The sequence below is a fragment of the Hemiscyllium ocellatum genome, chromosome 6 (genome assembly GCF_020745735.1).
Source record: "Hemiscyllium ocellatum isolate sHemOce1 chromosome 6, sHemOce1.pat.X.cur, whole genome shotgun sequence".
NCBI lineage: Eukaryota > Metazoa > Chordata > Chondrichthyes > Orectolobiformes > Hemiscylliidae > Hemiscyllium > Hemiscyllium ocellatum.
The window spans coordinates 123,953,343-123,969,428 of NC_083406.1; the positions used below are offsets into that span (position 1 = coordinate 123,953,343).

The 16,086-nt window shown below is 44.3% G+C and overlaps 1 protein-coding gene across 4 annotated transcripts in view; it reads left to right on the top strand.

Moving 5' to 3' along the window:
* Window positions 1-5,162: 5,162 nt before the first annotated feature.
* rrm1 (ribonucleotide reductase M1 polypeptide) overlaps window positions 5,163-16,086 on the top strand; it is a 35,559-nt gene continuing 24,635 nt past the window's right edge. The window contains exons 1-2 of one of the 4 annotated variants that reach the window (XM_060826385.1): window positions 5,163-5,301; window positions 10,617-10,705. In XM_060826385.1, coding sequence (XP_060682368.1) covers window positions 5,283-5,301; window positions 10,617-10,705 — 108 coding nt within the window. In that variant the 5' untranslated portion in view covers window positions 5,163-5,282. Of the gene's footprint in view, window positions 5,302-6,202; window positions 6,221-6,889; window positions 7,152-7,450; window positions 7,470-10,616; window positions 10,706-16,086 lie in introns of those variants that run through there. The other 3 variants (XM_060826388.1, XM_060826386.1, XM_060826387.1) reach the window with 3 other exon arrangements.

Genomic DNA, 16,086 nt, shown 5'->3' on the forward strand with positions numbered 1-16,086 from the left:
AGTAAATCCCAACAAAGTATTTGCCTCTTCTTTAATTCTAAGTTTTACCCAGATGGCCTCATTTGGAGAGCTCTCATGCCTACGGTGATGGTCTCCTTTATCAGTAATGCATTGCCCCCACCTCTCCTGTATCCCTCCACTGTGCCTGAAATTTCTTTACCCTGGAATGTTGAGCTGCCAGTCCTGCCCTTCCTTCTGTTATGTCTCAGTGATTGCAACAATATCATATTTGTGCGTGCTGATCAATGCACTAAGTTAATCTGCCTTACCACTTCCTTTCAACATATTAGATACAATTTTGTTTTCCAGTCCGCCCATGTGCATTATCTGAACCATGTCGTCTCTGCCTACTGGACTGTCCTCGTATTTCTTCTATATCTGATTGGACCTTGCTCCTGACTGTCCACCTCTGTGCCCTACCCACCTGCCAAATCTGTTTAAATCAGTGAAATCTGTTCAAGTCTAGCCCAACAGCATGAGCAACCCTCTTAGCAAGAATATTGGATCCATTCCAGTCAAACTTGTACAGGTCCCATCAATCAATGAATCAAAAATCTAAAGCCCTCCCTGTAAACTTTTGCTATAAATTCTGTGTCTTAAAATCTTATTCTCCACAACTACCTGGTGAAGGAGCAACACTCTGATAGTTAGTGCTTCCAAATAAACCTGTTGGACTATAACTTGGTGTTGTGTGATGTTTAACTTTGTACACCACAGTCCAACACTGGTGTCTCCAAATGATGACTAAAGTTGGTGGAATCGTGGATAATGCCGAAGGATGCTTAGGCTACAGAGACAAAGATAAGCTGCAGAGCCTGGCTGAGAGTGGCAAATGGAGCTTAATGTGGAAAACTGTGAGGTGATTCACTTTGGAAGAAGTAACAGGAATGCAGAGTACTGGGCTAATGGTAAGGATCTATGTACTGTACATTGATCCCTGAAAGTTACCACCCAGGTTGATAGGATTGTTAAGAAGGCATTTGAGGGCGGCACGGTGGCACAGTGGTTAGCACTGCTGTCTCACAGCGCCTGAGACCCGGGTTCAATTCCCGACTCAGGCGACTGACTGTGTGGAGTTTGCACGTTCTCCCCGTGTCTGCGTGGGTTTCCTCCGGGTGCTCCGGTTTCCTCCCACAGTCCAAAGATATGCGGGTCAGGTGAATTGGTCATAAAAAAAAAGAAAAAAAAGGAAGGCATTTGGTGTGTTGGCTTTTATTGGTAGAAGGATTGAGTTTCAGAACCATGAGGTCATGCTGCAGCTGTACAAAACTCTGATGCGGCTGCACTTGGAGTATTGCGTGCAGTTCTGGTCACCGCATTATAGGAAGGATGTGGAAGCTTTGGAAAGCATACAGAGGAGATTTACCAGGATGTTGGCTGGTATGGAGCGAAGGTCTCACAAAGAAAGGCTGAGGGACTTGAGGCTATTTTCATGAGAGAGAAGAAGGTTGAGAGGTGACTTAATTGAGACATATAAGACAATCAGAGGGTTAGATAGGGTGGACAGTGAGAGCCTCTTACCTCAGATGGTGATGGCTAGCATGAGGGAACATAGGTTGAATTTGAGGGGTGATAGACATAGGACAGATGTTAGAGGTAGTTTACTCAGGGAGTAGTAGGGGTGTGGAACACACTGCCTGCAACAGTAGTAGATTCACATTAAGGGCATTTAAATGGTCATTGGATAGACATATGGACAAGAATGTAATAGTCTAGGTTAGATGGGCTTCAGATTGATTTCACAGGTTGGCACAACATTGAGGGCTGAAGGGCCTGTACTGTGCTGTAATGTTCTATGTTAACTCAAACCTTCCAGTCCCAGCAACATCTTTGTAAATCTTTTCAATTTAATAATATGCTTTTTATCCTCGGGCAATCGGAACTGTACACAGTATTCCAAAAGTGGCCTCACTAACCTCCTGTAAAAAACGCAATATGATGTCCCAACTCCTATACTCAATGGTCTGAGCAATGAAGGCAAGTGTTCTAAACACCTTCTTAATCATCCTGTCTACCTGTGATGCAACTTTCAAAGAGATATGTACCTAAACTCCCTGGGTCTCTCAGTTCAACAACAATTTTCAACATGTTAACATGATATTCACTGATTATTTCTTCTGCTTAGAGTATTCATTACATATTTCACATCATTGAGTTATTTCTTGATTACTTTTATTCACTTGTAGAGTGTGGGCATTGCTGGTTGGGACAAGATATTTTTGTCCATCTCTAGTTGCATTTGAGAAAATGGTAGTGAGCTGTCCTCTGGAACCACTGCAATGTATATGCTGTAGGTTGACCCATAATGCCTTTATGCAGGAAATCCAGGTTTTTGACCTAGCAACACTGAAGGAATGCAATATATTTATGAGTCAGGATGGTACGTGCATTGGAAGAAAACTTGAACAAAGGTGGTATTCCTATGTGTCTGCTGCCCTTGTTCATCTGGGTGGTAGTGGTCATGAGTTTAGAAGATGCTGTCTGAGGATCTTTGGTGACCATGCATTTAATGGTTCTCCAGTGACAGGTAACAATGTGAATATCTTCTTTCCCGGAACAAAATTGATTCCCTTACTGATTAAAAATCTGAGTTTTGCATATACTTAATGACTCAGCCTCACCAGCCCCCTGTGGTAAAGGGTTCCTCAGGTTTGACAGAAAAAAGTCCTCCTCACCTCTAATCTAACTGGGTGACCCCTTACTCTGAGATTTTGACCTCAGGTTCTCAACTTAATCACAGAGGAAAACAACCTCTCAGCATCTACCCTGTGAAGTCCCCTAAGAATCTGTATGTTTGAATAAGATCTCCTCTCATTCTTCTAAACTCCAAAGTGTGCAGGGCCAAACTATACTACCTCCCTTTCTCAGAAGTAACTGTTTTATGTATCCAGCGTCAGTCAACACTTCTACAAACTGGTCCAAGCTGAAACTAATAGGGCTAATCATTCAACTCTTTCAGACAGACTGCTCAAACCCATACACCTCTCGTTCACAATCCGAATAATTTATATACAAATCACACACCTTACAACTCAGTCAGCTGTATGGGGATGTCATGATGAGAAATGGCACACCACTGACTGTTGAGAGAAACTTCTCAACTGCCTTTTCCACATTCTGGTTCACTGCTACTGATCATGGGAGGATATGCTCTCAACAGTCACCATTTGAACCTTGCTGGAACTGGTTTGTATTCAAAGCTGGTGAAGTGATGTTGAAGATCACAGCATCACAGAAGGTCATTTGACCCATATGGTCTCCATCAGCTATGACTAATGGATTCTCAGTCAGTGAGTACATTCAAGACAGAGTTCTTTTTGGTATTGAGAGAGAGTGAGACAAAGTGTGATATGGGTGATGTAATTTCTGCAGTTTAACTAAGGGTTAATAAGTAAGGGCGAACTGTGAGACTGAATGTAAGTTAGCCTGGAAACAGGGAGAAACTGTTATGTCAAAAACATGGCGGTTTGTAACCTTGAATGAAACTGACGTAAGCTGTTAATTAAAACTAGGCTGCTATGAAGCTAGGTAACCTTGGCAATAATACAATAGAAGCTCTTAAAATATTAAAAACATACAGATAACCAAGGCCTGGGATAGAGAAAAATAATGTTTAAGAAACAGGTGGCCATGATACAATAGTAGCTCTCAGAATATTAGAAACATACAGATAATCAAAGCGTTGGCAGAGAGAAGTGTGAAAGGTTTTGACCAATGGAATTGTTAAAAACAATATAAATCAAAGAATTGGCAGAGAAAAGCGTGAAATGTTTTAACCAATGGAATTGTCATTAATGTTTTTACATGTAAAAATAATGTATAAATATCAGTGCTGTAAAATCTTCCGTCGCGATTTTCCGAAGCTTTATTTTTTGGAAGCCGCCCAAACTTGCAAGTTTGAAATAAACATCCGTTGCTCATTTGTGTGTCTCGCAGCATTTCGATTTGCCACGGGAAAAGCGGTAGCCGGAGGGGATGAGGGCTGGTGCTGACAGCTTGGAGTTCGCCTCCTAGGACGGGACCTTGTGGACAGTCTCCCTTGAAGTCAAGGGTTAAAGGACAGTCCGCGGTCGGCAGAGTGTGGAGGCAGAACTCGGTTGATCTGAACCATAGCCCTAGTGTAGAGTAGTTAGCCGAGTGTCAGGGACTATTCTCCGGAGATTTAGAATACCTAGACAGAATTCACTTATAACAAGTGGGATTGAGGTCAAAGATCAGCTATGAATGTTTGAGACAGACTGAAAGGTCCAAATGGTCTGCTACTGCACCTATTTGTTGTCAATAAAGTAATGCTGCATAGAAATGTTCATTTCAGTGATTTCCATAAGGATTCACGATAGTTTAAATTTCTCAGCAAGTCAGGCAACATGTAAGATGTGACAGAGTTTCAGGTCAATGACCTTTTATAAGATCTCATAATGAGTTTCCTTTGGGGATGTGGGCTCAGTGTCTCTGTATGTCGCCCATGGCACAGTGTGAGAATGCATCCTGTCCTGGTGATCTGGGACAAGATTTATTTTACAGCTTGTTCTCCCTTAATTTTCCTGCAGGGAAGTGCAATTAGACTTCATATTGTCAGATATTAGTTTGCACATTCTGTTAATTTCTGAGATATTAATTAAAATGTCAGAGCATGTTGGTTGGAAAGGTTGGCAAGTGGCTCTTTCTGCTCCTGGATTCCTCATGTTGTTAGTCTGAGCCCTTGTTCGATGGTGATGATTTGGAGGAGCCAGTGTTGGACTGGCGTGTACAAAATTAAAAATCACACACATTAGGTTATAGCCCAACAGGTTTATTTAGAAGCACTAGCTTTCGGAGCACTGCCACCTGATGAAGGAGCAGCACTCAGAAAGCTAGTGCTTCCAAATAAACCTGTTGGATTACAACCTGTTGTGTGTGATTTTTCACTTTGTTTGAAGGCGGTTGACCTATCGACAGGGAGGGCCTGGAACTGGGTGGGATCCTCTCTAATCGAGGCCCTGGCTTCACCGGCAGCAGCAGGCCCCACATTGCCATGGCAACGGCGGCCAAGCGGGCTCCGTCTCGACTGGCGGAGCCCGGCACCGTCCCCGGCCGCCCATTGGTCGAAGGCGGGCCCCGCTGGTCGTGATTGGCCGCGAGGCCGATTAATATTCCGGCGGGAAAGGCGCGCGCGGCTTTAGTTCGAGCGGCAGCGGGTCCACATCCCGGTCTCCAGAGAGTCTTCAACCGATCGTCAGCAGAAGATCACTGACCGATCTCCCCCGGCCCTCAGACACACACAGACTCCGGGCCTCGGCAACATGTTCGTCATCAAGAGAGGTACTGAGTCCGGGGGTGGGGACGGGGACATGGACCCCGACCCTAACGACAGAGAGGGGATAGCGGGTGGTATAGACCGGGAGGGGAGATGGGGAGGAAGTGTATCCCGGTGAGGGACGGGCCTGACCTCTGGGAGGGTGTGGGATTTGGGGTGCAGCCACCCCCCTGGGGATGGGCAGCTTTACCCCCGGGTTGGGGAGCGATGGGCCTGGTCCCCTGGGTGCCGTGCCCCCCCCCCCCCCCCGTGTGTAAGGTCTTTACTGAAAGATGAGACCCTGAAGGTGTTTACGGGGACGGGCGGGTGTGGAGAGAGGAGACTCTCACTGTTGTGGGACAGCCCGCACCCTGGGCTCGCTGGTTTCACACTGAAGTCAGGGGAATCTCTCCCTCTGTCTCTGTGTGTGTGTGTGTCTGTCTGTCTGTGTGTGTGTCTGTCTGTCTGTGTGTGTGTGTCTGTCTGTCTGTGTGTGTGTCTGTCTGTGTGTGTCTGTCTGTCTCTGAAAAGGCGGTGGAAGCAGGATCCATGAACATTTGTAATGCAGAAATTGTCAAGACTCCTGTTGAAGGGATGAGGGGTTATCAGAGGTGGACAGGGGGTGTAGATTCATCATCCATGATATTATTAAATAGAACAGCAGGATTTCAGGGCTGAATGGCCACCTCCTGATTTTAATCCTTGTATAACATTCAGTCTCCCATTTCATTGTCAAATTATTTAGACTATATCCATTTTAAATCCATGTGTTCACATTCCTAGTGGGAGCTGCCAATGTAAACATGTCACCGTGTAGTTACCTCCTGCTGCCAGCGGGAGCGCTCTCTCCATGGGTGTGACATGTTTACATGGACTGTCCCCGTTATAAATGGGGCATGAGAAATGGGAAGCTTTGAATGTGGGCAGATGTTTGACTGTGTGTAGGTATGTTTGATCATTGTGCCAGCCCCCTGTCAGTACAGATCGAGAGCACTGCGGGGTGTAGTTATTAGACATTTTCAGATGAGCTCAGCGAATCACTGGGTCCAGTGCCACTGTAAACCCTCACCCTAGCTCGGGGTCGTGTGAGCTAGATATTTGGGATTTTCTGCAGTTAAAAAACACGAACTGCTAGAGAAATTCAACAGGGCTGGCAGCATCTATAGGCAGAGTTGAGATTTCTAGTCCAATAGGACTTCTTTAGAGTGTTTGGTGCAGGTTCTTGCAAGGCTGACGAATGGTGAACCTTTCCATGCCTGGTCTGGAGGAAATTTGTAATTGTTGGTTTAATTTCTGTTCTGTTCTGGCGCTGACTGACTGCTTTGTCAACCTATAGCTTTGTGTACCTGCTGTCCTCCTGATAGCTTTAGTTTTCTCTATTATGCAGGACTAAAGTGCGATTGCCCTGCCTCTGATTATAACTGTCCATTACTTTGTCTGATTTAAAAAAAAAATCCTCTTTCCAGTGTTTCTTTCTATTCTTTGCAGCTCCCTGTAATTCCCCCGGTTCCACTTCCCTTTATATACAGTGTTCTTTGTTCCCTCGCCCCCCTCTCCCGCCTGAGTATAGTTTGAATTTGGCGCCGAAGCAGTTGGTTATAAGAGTGGCGGGAATTGAGTGAACCGCGCTGCAACTCAGCATATAAAAGTGAATTTAAACTGGGCTATGGATCAGGAAACTGGAGAGAGAGACGTGGGTAGAGAGCAGGGTCTCGGGTCAAACTCTCGCCCCGCGTATCAAAGCGAAACTATTCCGGCGATAACAAGTTGTGAGCTTTCGAATGTATGGGGACCGAAATAAGTCAGACGCTGGTGAAATGGACACGGTTTCGGAAGAATGTAAAGTTTATAAATGTCAAGTGAGAGGATGTCAAAGGTTAGTTTTAACTCATTCAAGATAAGTTATTATAAAACAAATGCTTGCAGATTGCAGCAGATGTTCTCAGAAATCGTTGGACGACTATTGGAACGTGGTACACCCTCTGTTATACCTCTGGGTGTACAATTTTGCAAGGCTCGTTAATCAATCTTCAACCAGCCAGACCGGACCTTTGTAACGTTGGGCAATGGGTGGCAGGTCCCAGAATCTATGACCTTGGCTAAGGTTTAGACACCATAAAGTGTTTGTTCTGTTTGGTATTTACAGGCTGCTGATTGCTGCAGAGGTGGACTTGTGGCTTTTCTCTGACCTTCAGTGAGTGGATCTCGATATGGATTTGCAAGGACAGTGGAAATGATACAAAACTTGCATGTATTATGAACTGGGAAGAGAGAAGTAACCTTGCAAAAAGCTTGAACACACTGGTGGAATAAGTAGATGTGTGACAGCATTAATTTAATGCAGAGAAGTCTGAGATAATTAATTTTGGTCTGAAGAAAACGGTGTTGATATAAAATAACATGTACATTTTTAAAGGAGATCTCGGGGCATGTATTGGCACCACATTTAAGGTAGAAAGTGTATTAGTATTAGTGAAGATAGGGAAACTATTTACAACAGCCATTCTTGAAATGAGTTTCAACAGTATGGATTGATCAGAGGTGGCTGTTCTCGTCTTGAGTGCAGAGAGCATTGAGACAATTTGATAAGTGTTCAAAATTATGGTTCTGAATAGTAGATGTAGATCCCCAAAATAGAAATGGCTGAAAAAGTTGTCTTGTAGAGCCTTGGTGTGACCACTTCTGTATCAAACCAGGCACTCAGTCCACACACTAACCCCTCAGTCTTGCAGCATTATTCACACACACTCAGCTGTTCTCCCCTTTAAACTAGTTTTAATCAACCTGTTCAAACATGTTACATGTGGTAGGTGGGTCTGTCTCTGGCCAGAAAGTCATAATTGTTGACCCACAGATCTTCTCACTCCATGTTGTTGCGTCAGTATTGTCTCCTTATTTAAAGAAAACATTACTTGCCATTCAGAGTGCAACATAGGTTCACTGGTCTGAGCCCTGGCATGGGGGTATTGTCCTTGTGGAAAGATTAACCATGCTAGACCTGTAGTGTCTAGGCTTTAGAAGAATGAGGTGATCTCATTCAAACATACAAGCTAGCTGAAGAAATGTTTTCTCCCAAGCTGGGAGAAGTGGAAAAACAGAGGACTGGGAAGCTTTTAAAGAACAGAGGATTACTAAGAAGGAAATACGCAGAGAAAAAGAAGTACTAAGGTAAACTGGCCAAAAATATAAAGGAGGATAGTAAAAGCTTTTTTAGGTATGTGAAAGGCAAAATAATGGTTAAGACTAAAATTGGACCCTTGAAGACAGAAACAGGGGAATATATTACAGGGAACAAAGAAATGGCAAAAGAGTTGAATTGGTACTTCAGATCTGTGTTCACTGGGGAAGTCACAAGCAATCTCTGAGATAACAGTGGCTGAAGGACCTGAACTTAAGGGAATTTATATTTGCCAGGAATTGGTGTTGGAGAGACTGTTAGGTCTGAAAGTTGAAAAGTCCCCGGTGCCTGGTGGTCTACATCCCAGGGTACTGAAGGAAGTGGCTCGAGAAATTGTGGATACGTTGGTGATTATTTTCCATAGATTTTCGGTAGATTCAGGATCAGTTCCTGCGGATTGGAGGGTGGCTAATGTTGTACCACTTTTTAAGAAAGGCGGGAGAGAGAAAGCAGGAAATTACAGACCAGTTATTCTGACCTCAGTGGTGGGAAAGATGCTGGAGTCTATTATAAAGGATGAAATTATGACACATCTGGATAGTAGTAACAGGATAGGTCAGAGTCAGCATGGATTTATGAAGGGGAAATCATGCTTGAGTAATCTTCTGGAATTTTTTGAGGATGTAACTCTGAAGATAGATGAGGGAGATCCAGTAGATGTAGTGTACCTGAACTTTCAGAAAGCTTTTGATAAAGTCCCACCATAAGAGGTTAGTGAGCAAAATTAGGGTGCATGGTATTGGGGGCAAAGTACTAACTTGGAATGAAAGTTGGTTGGCTGATAGGAAACAAAGAGTAGCGATAAACGGCTCCATTTCGGAATGGCAGGCAGTGACCAGTGGGGTACCGCAGGGATCAGTACTGGGACCGCAGCTTTTTACAATATATGTTAATGATATAGAAGATGGTATTAGTAATAACATTAGCAAATTTGCTGATTATACTAAGCTGGGTAGCGGGGTGAAATGTGTGGAGGATGTTAGGAGATTACAGGGTGACCTGGACAGGTTAGGTGAGTGGTCAGATGCATGGCAGATGCAGTTTAATGTGGATAAATGTATGGTTATCCACTTTGGTGGCAAGAACAGGAAGGCAGATTACTACCTAAATGGAATCAATTTAGGTAAAGGGGCAGTACAGAGAGATCTGGGTGTTCTTGTACACCAGTCAATGAAGATCAGCATGCAGGTACAGCAGGTAGTGAAGAAGGCTAATAGCATGCTGGCCTTCATAACAAGAGGGATTGAGTATAGAGGCAAAGAGGTTCTTCTCCAGCTGTACAGGGCCCTGGTGAGACACACCTGGAGTATTGTGTGCAGTTCTGGTCTCCAAATTTGAGGAAAGACATTCTGGCTATTGAGGGACTGCAGTGTAGGTTCATGAGGTCAATTCCTGGAATGGCAGGACTACCTTACGCTGAAAGACTGGAGCGACTGGGCTTGTATACCCATGAGTTTAGAAGACTGAGAGGGGATCTGATTAAGACATATAAAATTATTAAAGATTTGGACACTATGGATACAGGAAGCATGAGTCCCCAGATGGGTGAGTGCCGAACCAGAGGACACAGCTTAAAAATATGGGGTAGACCATTTTGGACAGAGATGAGGAGAAACTTCTTCACCTAGAGAGTGGTGACTGTGTGGAATGCTCTGTCCCAGAGGGCAGTGGAGGCCCAGTCTCTGGATTCATTTAAGAAAGAGTTGGATAGAACTCTCAAGGATAGTGAAATCAAGGGTTATGGAGATAAGGCAGGAACAGGGTACTGATTAAGGATGATCAGCCATGATCATATTGAATGGTGGTGCAGGCTTGAAGGGCAGAATGGCCTACTCCTGCACCTATTGTCTATAGGAGAACCACCTGTACAAAAATAGCCACAATTACGTTGGCCATGAGCTAAAGGTTGAGTGGCCTCCTGTCTGAAGGAGTTGAGCCACAGACTTTGCATCTCCACCACTGATTCCCTCACCTTTTGCTGATAATGTCTTGATGCTCTTGTGTATTACGAATTCCTTTCCTAATCCTCTCTGTCTGTGTCTCTCCCTCCTTTACGTCAGTCAGAAACTTTTCATTATGCTAAAGATGCTTTTTAAATTACAGCTGATATTGACTGCATAATGGATGAAGAAGTGCTTAAACCTGTAATGTTTTGCTGTTCAGATGGTCGCCAAGAGCGGGTCATGTTTGACAAGATAACATCCCGAATACAGAAGTTGTGCTATGGCCTGAATCCTGACTTTGTGGATCCGGTGAGTGGCTTTTTAATGATTTTCTGTTGTCACTGATCTGAAATCATCATTAGCAATTCACTGAGCTAAGTGTGTTCCCTGGTGAAGCATAGAACCATTAGGGAAAAGCTTGCATTGTGATTTTAGGATGCCCTAAAGTGCTCCACATCCAACTTATGACATACAGTATAATAAATGCAAGATCTTAGTATACAAATGAAACCCACAAACAGCAATACAGCGATGACCAAATGATTTATTTTTATATTGAAGCACGAATATTGCCACTCTCGCCTTAAAAAAAAAGCTCCCTAGTCTTTAAATCCCCACCCTAGGGAAGTGATGTCTGCCATTCACCTTATTTGATAAGCCTCCATAAAATCACCTCTCAACTTAGAACATAGGAAAGTACAACACAGAACAGGCCCTTCAGCCCATGATGTTGCACCAAGGATTAATCCTTATCTAAAATAAGATAACCTAATTTACGCACCCCTCAATCCAGTGCTGTCCCTATCGCTTAAATGTCCCTAATGACTCAGCTTCCACCACCTCTGCTGACAATGCATTCCATGCGTTCACAACTGTGTAAAGAGCCTACCTCTGATGTCTCCTCTAGACCTTCCTCCTAACATTTTAAAACTATGACCATTCCTCGCAGTCAATCCTGCCCTGGGGAAAAGTCTCTGGCTATCGACTTTATCCATGCCTGTTATTACCTTGTACATCTTGATCAGATCACCTCTCTTCCTCTTCTCCAAAGAGAAAAGTCAGATTTTAGTCAACCTGTTTTCGTAACACAAGCCCTGAAGTCTGGCAGCATCTTGGGAAACCTTCTTTGCACCCTCTCCAAAGCCTCTGTATCTTTCTTATAATAGGGTGACCAGAACTGGACACAATATTCCAAGTGTGGTCTCACCAGTGTTTTTAGAGTTGCAGAAAAACCTTACAGCTCTTAAACTCGATCCCCCTGTTAATGAAAGCCAAAACACCATATGCTTTCTTAGCAACCCTATCCACTTGGGTGGTAACTTTGAGCGATCTATGCACTTGAACACCAAGATCCTGCTGTTCTTATACACTGCCAAAAATCTTGTCTTTAATGCTATATTCAGATTCAAGTTTGACCTTCCAAAATGCATCGCTTTGCATTTATCCAGTTTTCACTCTGTCTACCATTTCTCAGCCCATCTCTGCATCCTGTCTGTCACGTTGCAGCCTGCAATAGCCTTCAATACTATTGACAGCACTTCCAACCTTTTTGTCTGCAAATTTACTAATCCACCCCTCAACCTCCTCATCCCAGTCATTTATAAAAACTACAAAGAGCAGAGGCCGAAGAACAGAGCCCTATGGGTCACCACTGACCTCCAGGCAAAATATTTTCCGTCTACAACCAATCTCTGCCTTCTGTTGGCCAACCAATCCTGAAACCAGGGAGCCAACTTTTTCTGTATTCCATACCTCCTGACTTTATGAATGAGCCTATCGTGGGGAACGTTATCAAATTCCTTGTTGAAGTCCATACACACCATATTCACCACCTGACCTTTGTCAGCCTGTCTCATCACCTCCTCAAAGGACTCAATGAGATGTGAGGCTTGACCTGTCCCTCTCAAAGCCATGTTGACTGCTTTTAATCACGCTATGCTTTTCCAAGTAATCAAATCCTATCCCTCAAAATTCTTTCAAAACCTTGCTGACCATAGACTGACTGGTCTGTAATTGCTAGGGTTTCCCTACTACCCTTCTTGAAAAGAGGAACAACATGCAACTCCCTGCAATGCTCTGGTATGACTCCAGTGGACAGTAAGGAAGCAAATATGTTTGCCAGCGGCTTAGCAACCTCCTTGCTCACTTCCTGGAGCAACCTAGGATAAATCTGGTCTGGCCCTGGAGACTTCTTAATCTTAACTTTTGCCAAAATTTCCAGCACATCAAATTCATCAATCTTGATATGTTCAAGCCTGTTTCCCCACTCCTCAAAAGTTCTCATTCACAACATGGTCCCTTAGTGAAAACAGAAGCAAAAAACTCATTTAGGGCTTCCCCTATCTGCTCAGACTGTGTACAAGTTTCCTACGCAACCTCTGACCAGCCCTACATTCTCCCTGATCATTCTCTTATTCCTCATGTATAAGTAAAATGCTTTTGAGTTCTTCCTAATCTTTTCCGCCAAGCCTTTTTTGTGCCCCCTTCTAGCTGTCCTCAGTCCATTTCTGAGCTACTTTGTAGGAGGCCTGTAACCTTTAAAGCTGTGCTGGATCCTTCCTTCCTCTACCTTACGTAAACTGCCTTCTTCCTTTTGATGAGAAGCTCTTCTGTTTTTGTCATCCAAGGCTCCTTAATCTTACCCCTTCTTGCCTGTCTCGAGAACAAATTTCTGCATCACTCATGACAACTGTTCCTTAAATAGTCTCCACATGTCTGTTGTGCCCTTTCTGTGGAACAATTGCTCCCAATTTCACAACTCCTGTCAGAGAGCGTCATAATATCCTTTTCCCCAATTAAATATCTTCTCTTGGTAACTACTCCTTTCCCTTTGGGAGAAAGTGAGGACTGCAGATGTTGGAGATCAGAGCTGACAATGTGTTGCTGGAAAAGCGCAGCAGATCAGGCAGCATCCAAGAAGCAGGGGAATTGACATTTCGGGCATGAGCCCTTCCTGAAGAAGGGCTCATGCCCGAAACGTCGATTCTCCTGCTCCTTGATGCTGTCTGATCAGCTGCGCTTTTCCTGTAACACATTTCCAACTCCTTTCCCTTTCCAAGGATATATTACATGTGAGGCAGTTGTGGTCACTGTCACCAAAGTGTTCTCCTACCGCGCAATCTGACACCTGTTCTGGCTCATTGCCGAGCATCAAATCCAAAATGGCCTCTCCCCTCGTTGGCCTATCTCCATATTGAGTTAGGGAACCCTCCTGAACACCTGACAAAAACTGCTCCATCCAAACCATTTGCACTACGGAAGTCCCAGTCAATAGTGAAAAAATTGAAATCACCTTAACAGCCCTGCTACATCTGCATTTTTCCAAAATCTGTCAGCCCATGAGTTCTTCAGTCTCTGTACTGCTATTAGGGAGTCTGTAGAAAACCCCCAATGAAGTGGCTGTTCCCTAGATGTTTCTAGCTTTTACCCATACTGACTCAGAAGACAAACCTTCCTGGACAACGGTCATTACTGTAGCTGTGATGCACACTCTGATTAGCAACGCTACAACCACCCCCTTCTTTTTAAACGTTCTAAACCCAGGAATATCTGGCAACCATTCCTGCCCCTGTGGAACCCATGTCTCCATTGTGGCCACAACATCATACTCCCAAGTACTGATCTATGCTGTAAGTTCACCACTTTTATTTCTGACACTACTTGTGTTAAAGCAGATACATCTTAACCGATTCCTTTTGTTTCATCACATGGAAAACCTCCCTGATAGATTTACTACATTCCCCCTCCACCAAACTAGTTGAAATCCTCCTGAACCACATGTGGAAATCTCCCACCCAGTATATTTATGCCCCTCCAGTTCCGGTGCAATCTGTCCTTCATGTGCAGGTCCCACCTTCCCCAGAAGGCATCCCAATGGTCTATGTATTTGAAACTTTCCCTCCTGCACCAGCTGCCTGTTGCTCACCTCAGTATCTCGTTGCACTGATAGCAAACCTGAGAACACTACTCAACTTGTCCTGCTCTTCAGCTTCCATCCTAGCTCTCTGTAGTCACTTTTCGTATCCTCAATCCTTTTCCTGGCTATATCATTGGTACCAATGTGTACCGTTGTAGTGGTTCTGTTCGCCGAGCTGGAAGTTTTTGTTGCAAACGTTTCGTCCCCTGGCTAGGAGACATCATCAGTGCTGTGGAGCCTCCTGCGAACCATGTTTTAGATTACTTAGTGTGGAAACAGGCCCTTCGGCCCAACAAGTCCACACCGACCCGCCGAAGCGCAACCCACCCATACCCCTACATATTAGATTAGGTTTCTGGCTGCTTACACTCCCCTTTCAGAATTTTGTACACCCCATCGGTGACAATCTTCCGGGACTCCTTTTCCTGACCACAAAATCTCCTGTTAATCCATCTAACTATTGAGTCCCCTACTGCTAGCATTTTTCTATTTTTTCTCCCCTTCCCTTCTGAGCCTCAGTGCCGGAGATCTGGCAACTATGTATCCTTGGTAGGCTGTCCCCACCAGCAGTATCCAGAACGGTATACTTGTTGCTGAGGGCAGTGGCCACAGGAGATCCCTGCTCTGTGTGTTGGTTTTCTTTCCTCCCTCTGACAGCAACCCAGCTGTCTTTATCCTGTGTCTGAGGAGTGATCCCCTCAATTTTTCCCTCAGCCTCCCGGATGATCTGCAGTTTGTCCAGCTCCAGTTCCCTAACTGTTTTCGAGGAGCTGGAGTTGGGTGCACTTCCCGCAGATGTGGCCAGTGGAGAAGTGTTGTGTCTTTCACCTGCCACATTCTCCTGGAGGAATATGCAACTGCCTTATCATCCTTACCCTACTAATCTGAAAGCCCACACAGGACTAAACAAGGAAGAGGGAGAAAAAAAAAGAAGAGGTGGGTGGGAGGGAGACCCTGCTGTCTCTGGCTTAGATCTCACCCACTATTTTAAAAAAAAACTTACCCTTCCCAGCAGCCCTCGCTTCTCTCTGCCCTATCTCCTCGCCACTCTGTAAAAATTGGAGCTTCCTACTCTCCAATGAAAAACATCACAGCCTATTCAGCCTCTCCTTTATAATTCAAACACTTCAACGAGCTGGTAAATCTTTTGAGCCCTCTCAACTTTAATATCCTTCCTATAATTAGGTGACCAGAACTGGACACTACTGTGGAAGAGGTCTAATCAGTGTCCTATACAACCTCAACGTAATGTCCTAACCCCTACACTTAATGGTCTGAGTAATGAAGGCAATTATGGTAAATGCCTTAACCACCCCATTTACATGAGATGCAACCTTCCAAGAATTATGCTCCTGATCCCCTAGGTCTCTGTTCTATAATACTGCCCAAGGCCCTACTTCTAACTGTACAAGTTGTTAATATTCTTTAATGCTATACAATTATCTAATTGCCCTGTAGGGATCGGTGCTGAGATCCCTGTTGTTTGTAATATGCTTAAATGACTTGGAGGATATTGAAGGTGGCCTGATCAGTAAGCTTGTGGATGACACAGATTGGGGGAGCTGCGGATAATGAAGATTGCCAGAAGGTATGACAGGACAGAGAATACTCTAGGAAATGGATGGAGAAAAGGCAGGTGATGGTTTCCCAGGTTAGAAATGTTAATTGCTAGGGAATGTAGGTTAAAGGCAATAAAGTGGTAAGATTAAGGGAGATGTGAGAGGCACGTTTTTTTTAAAGAGGTATGTGAGTGCCTTAAATGTGTTGCCAGAAG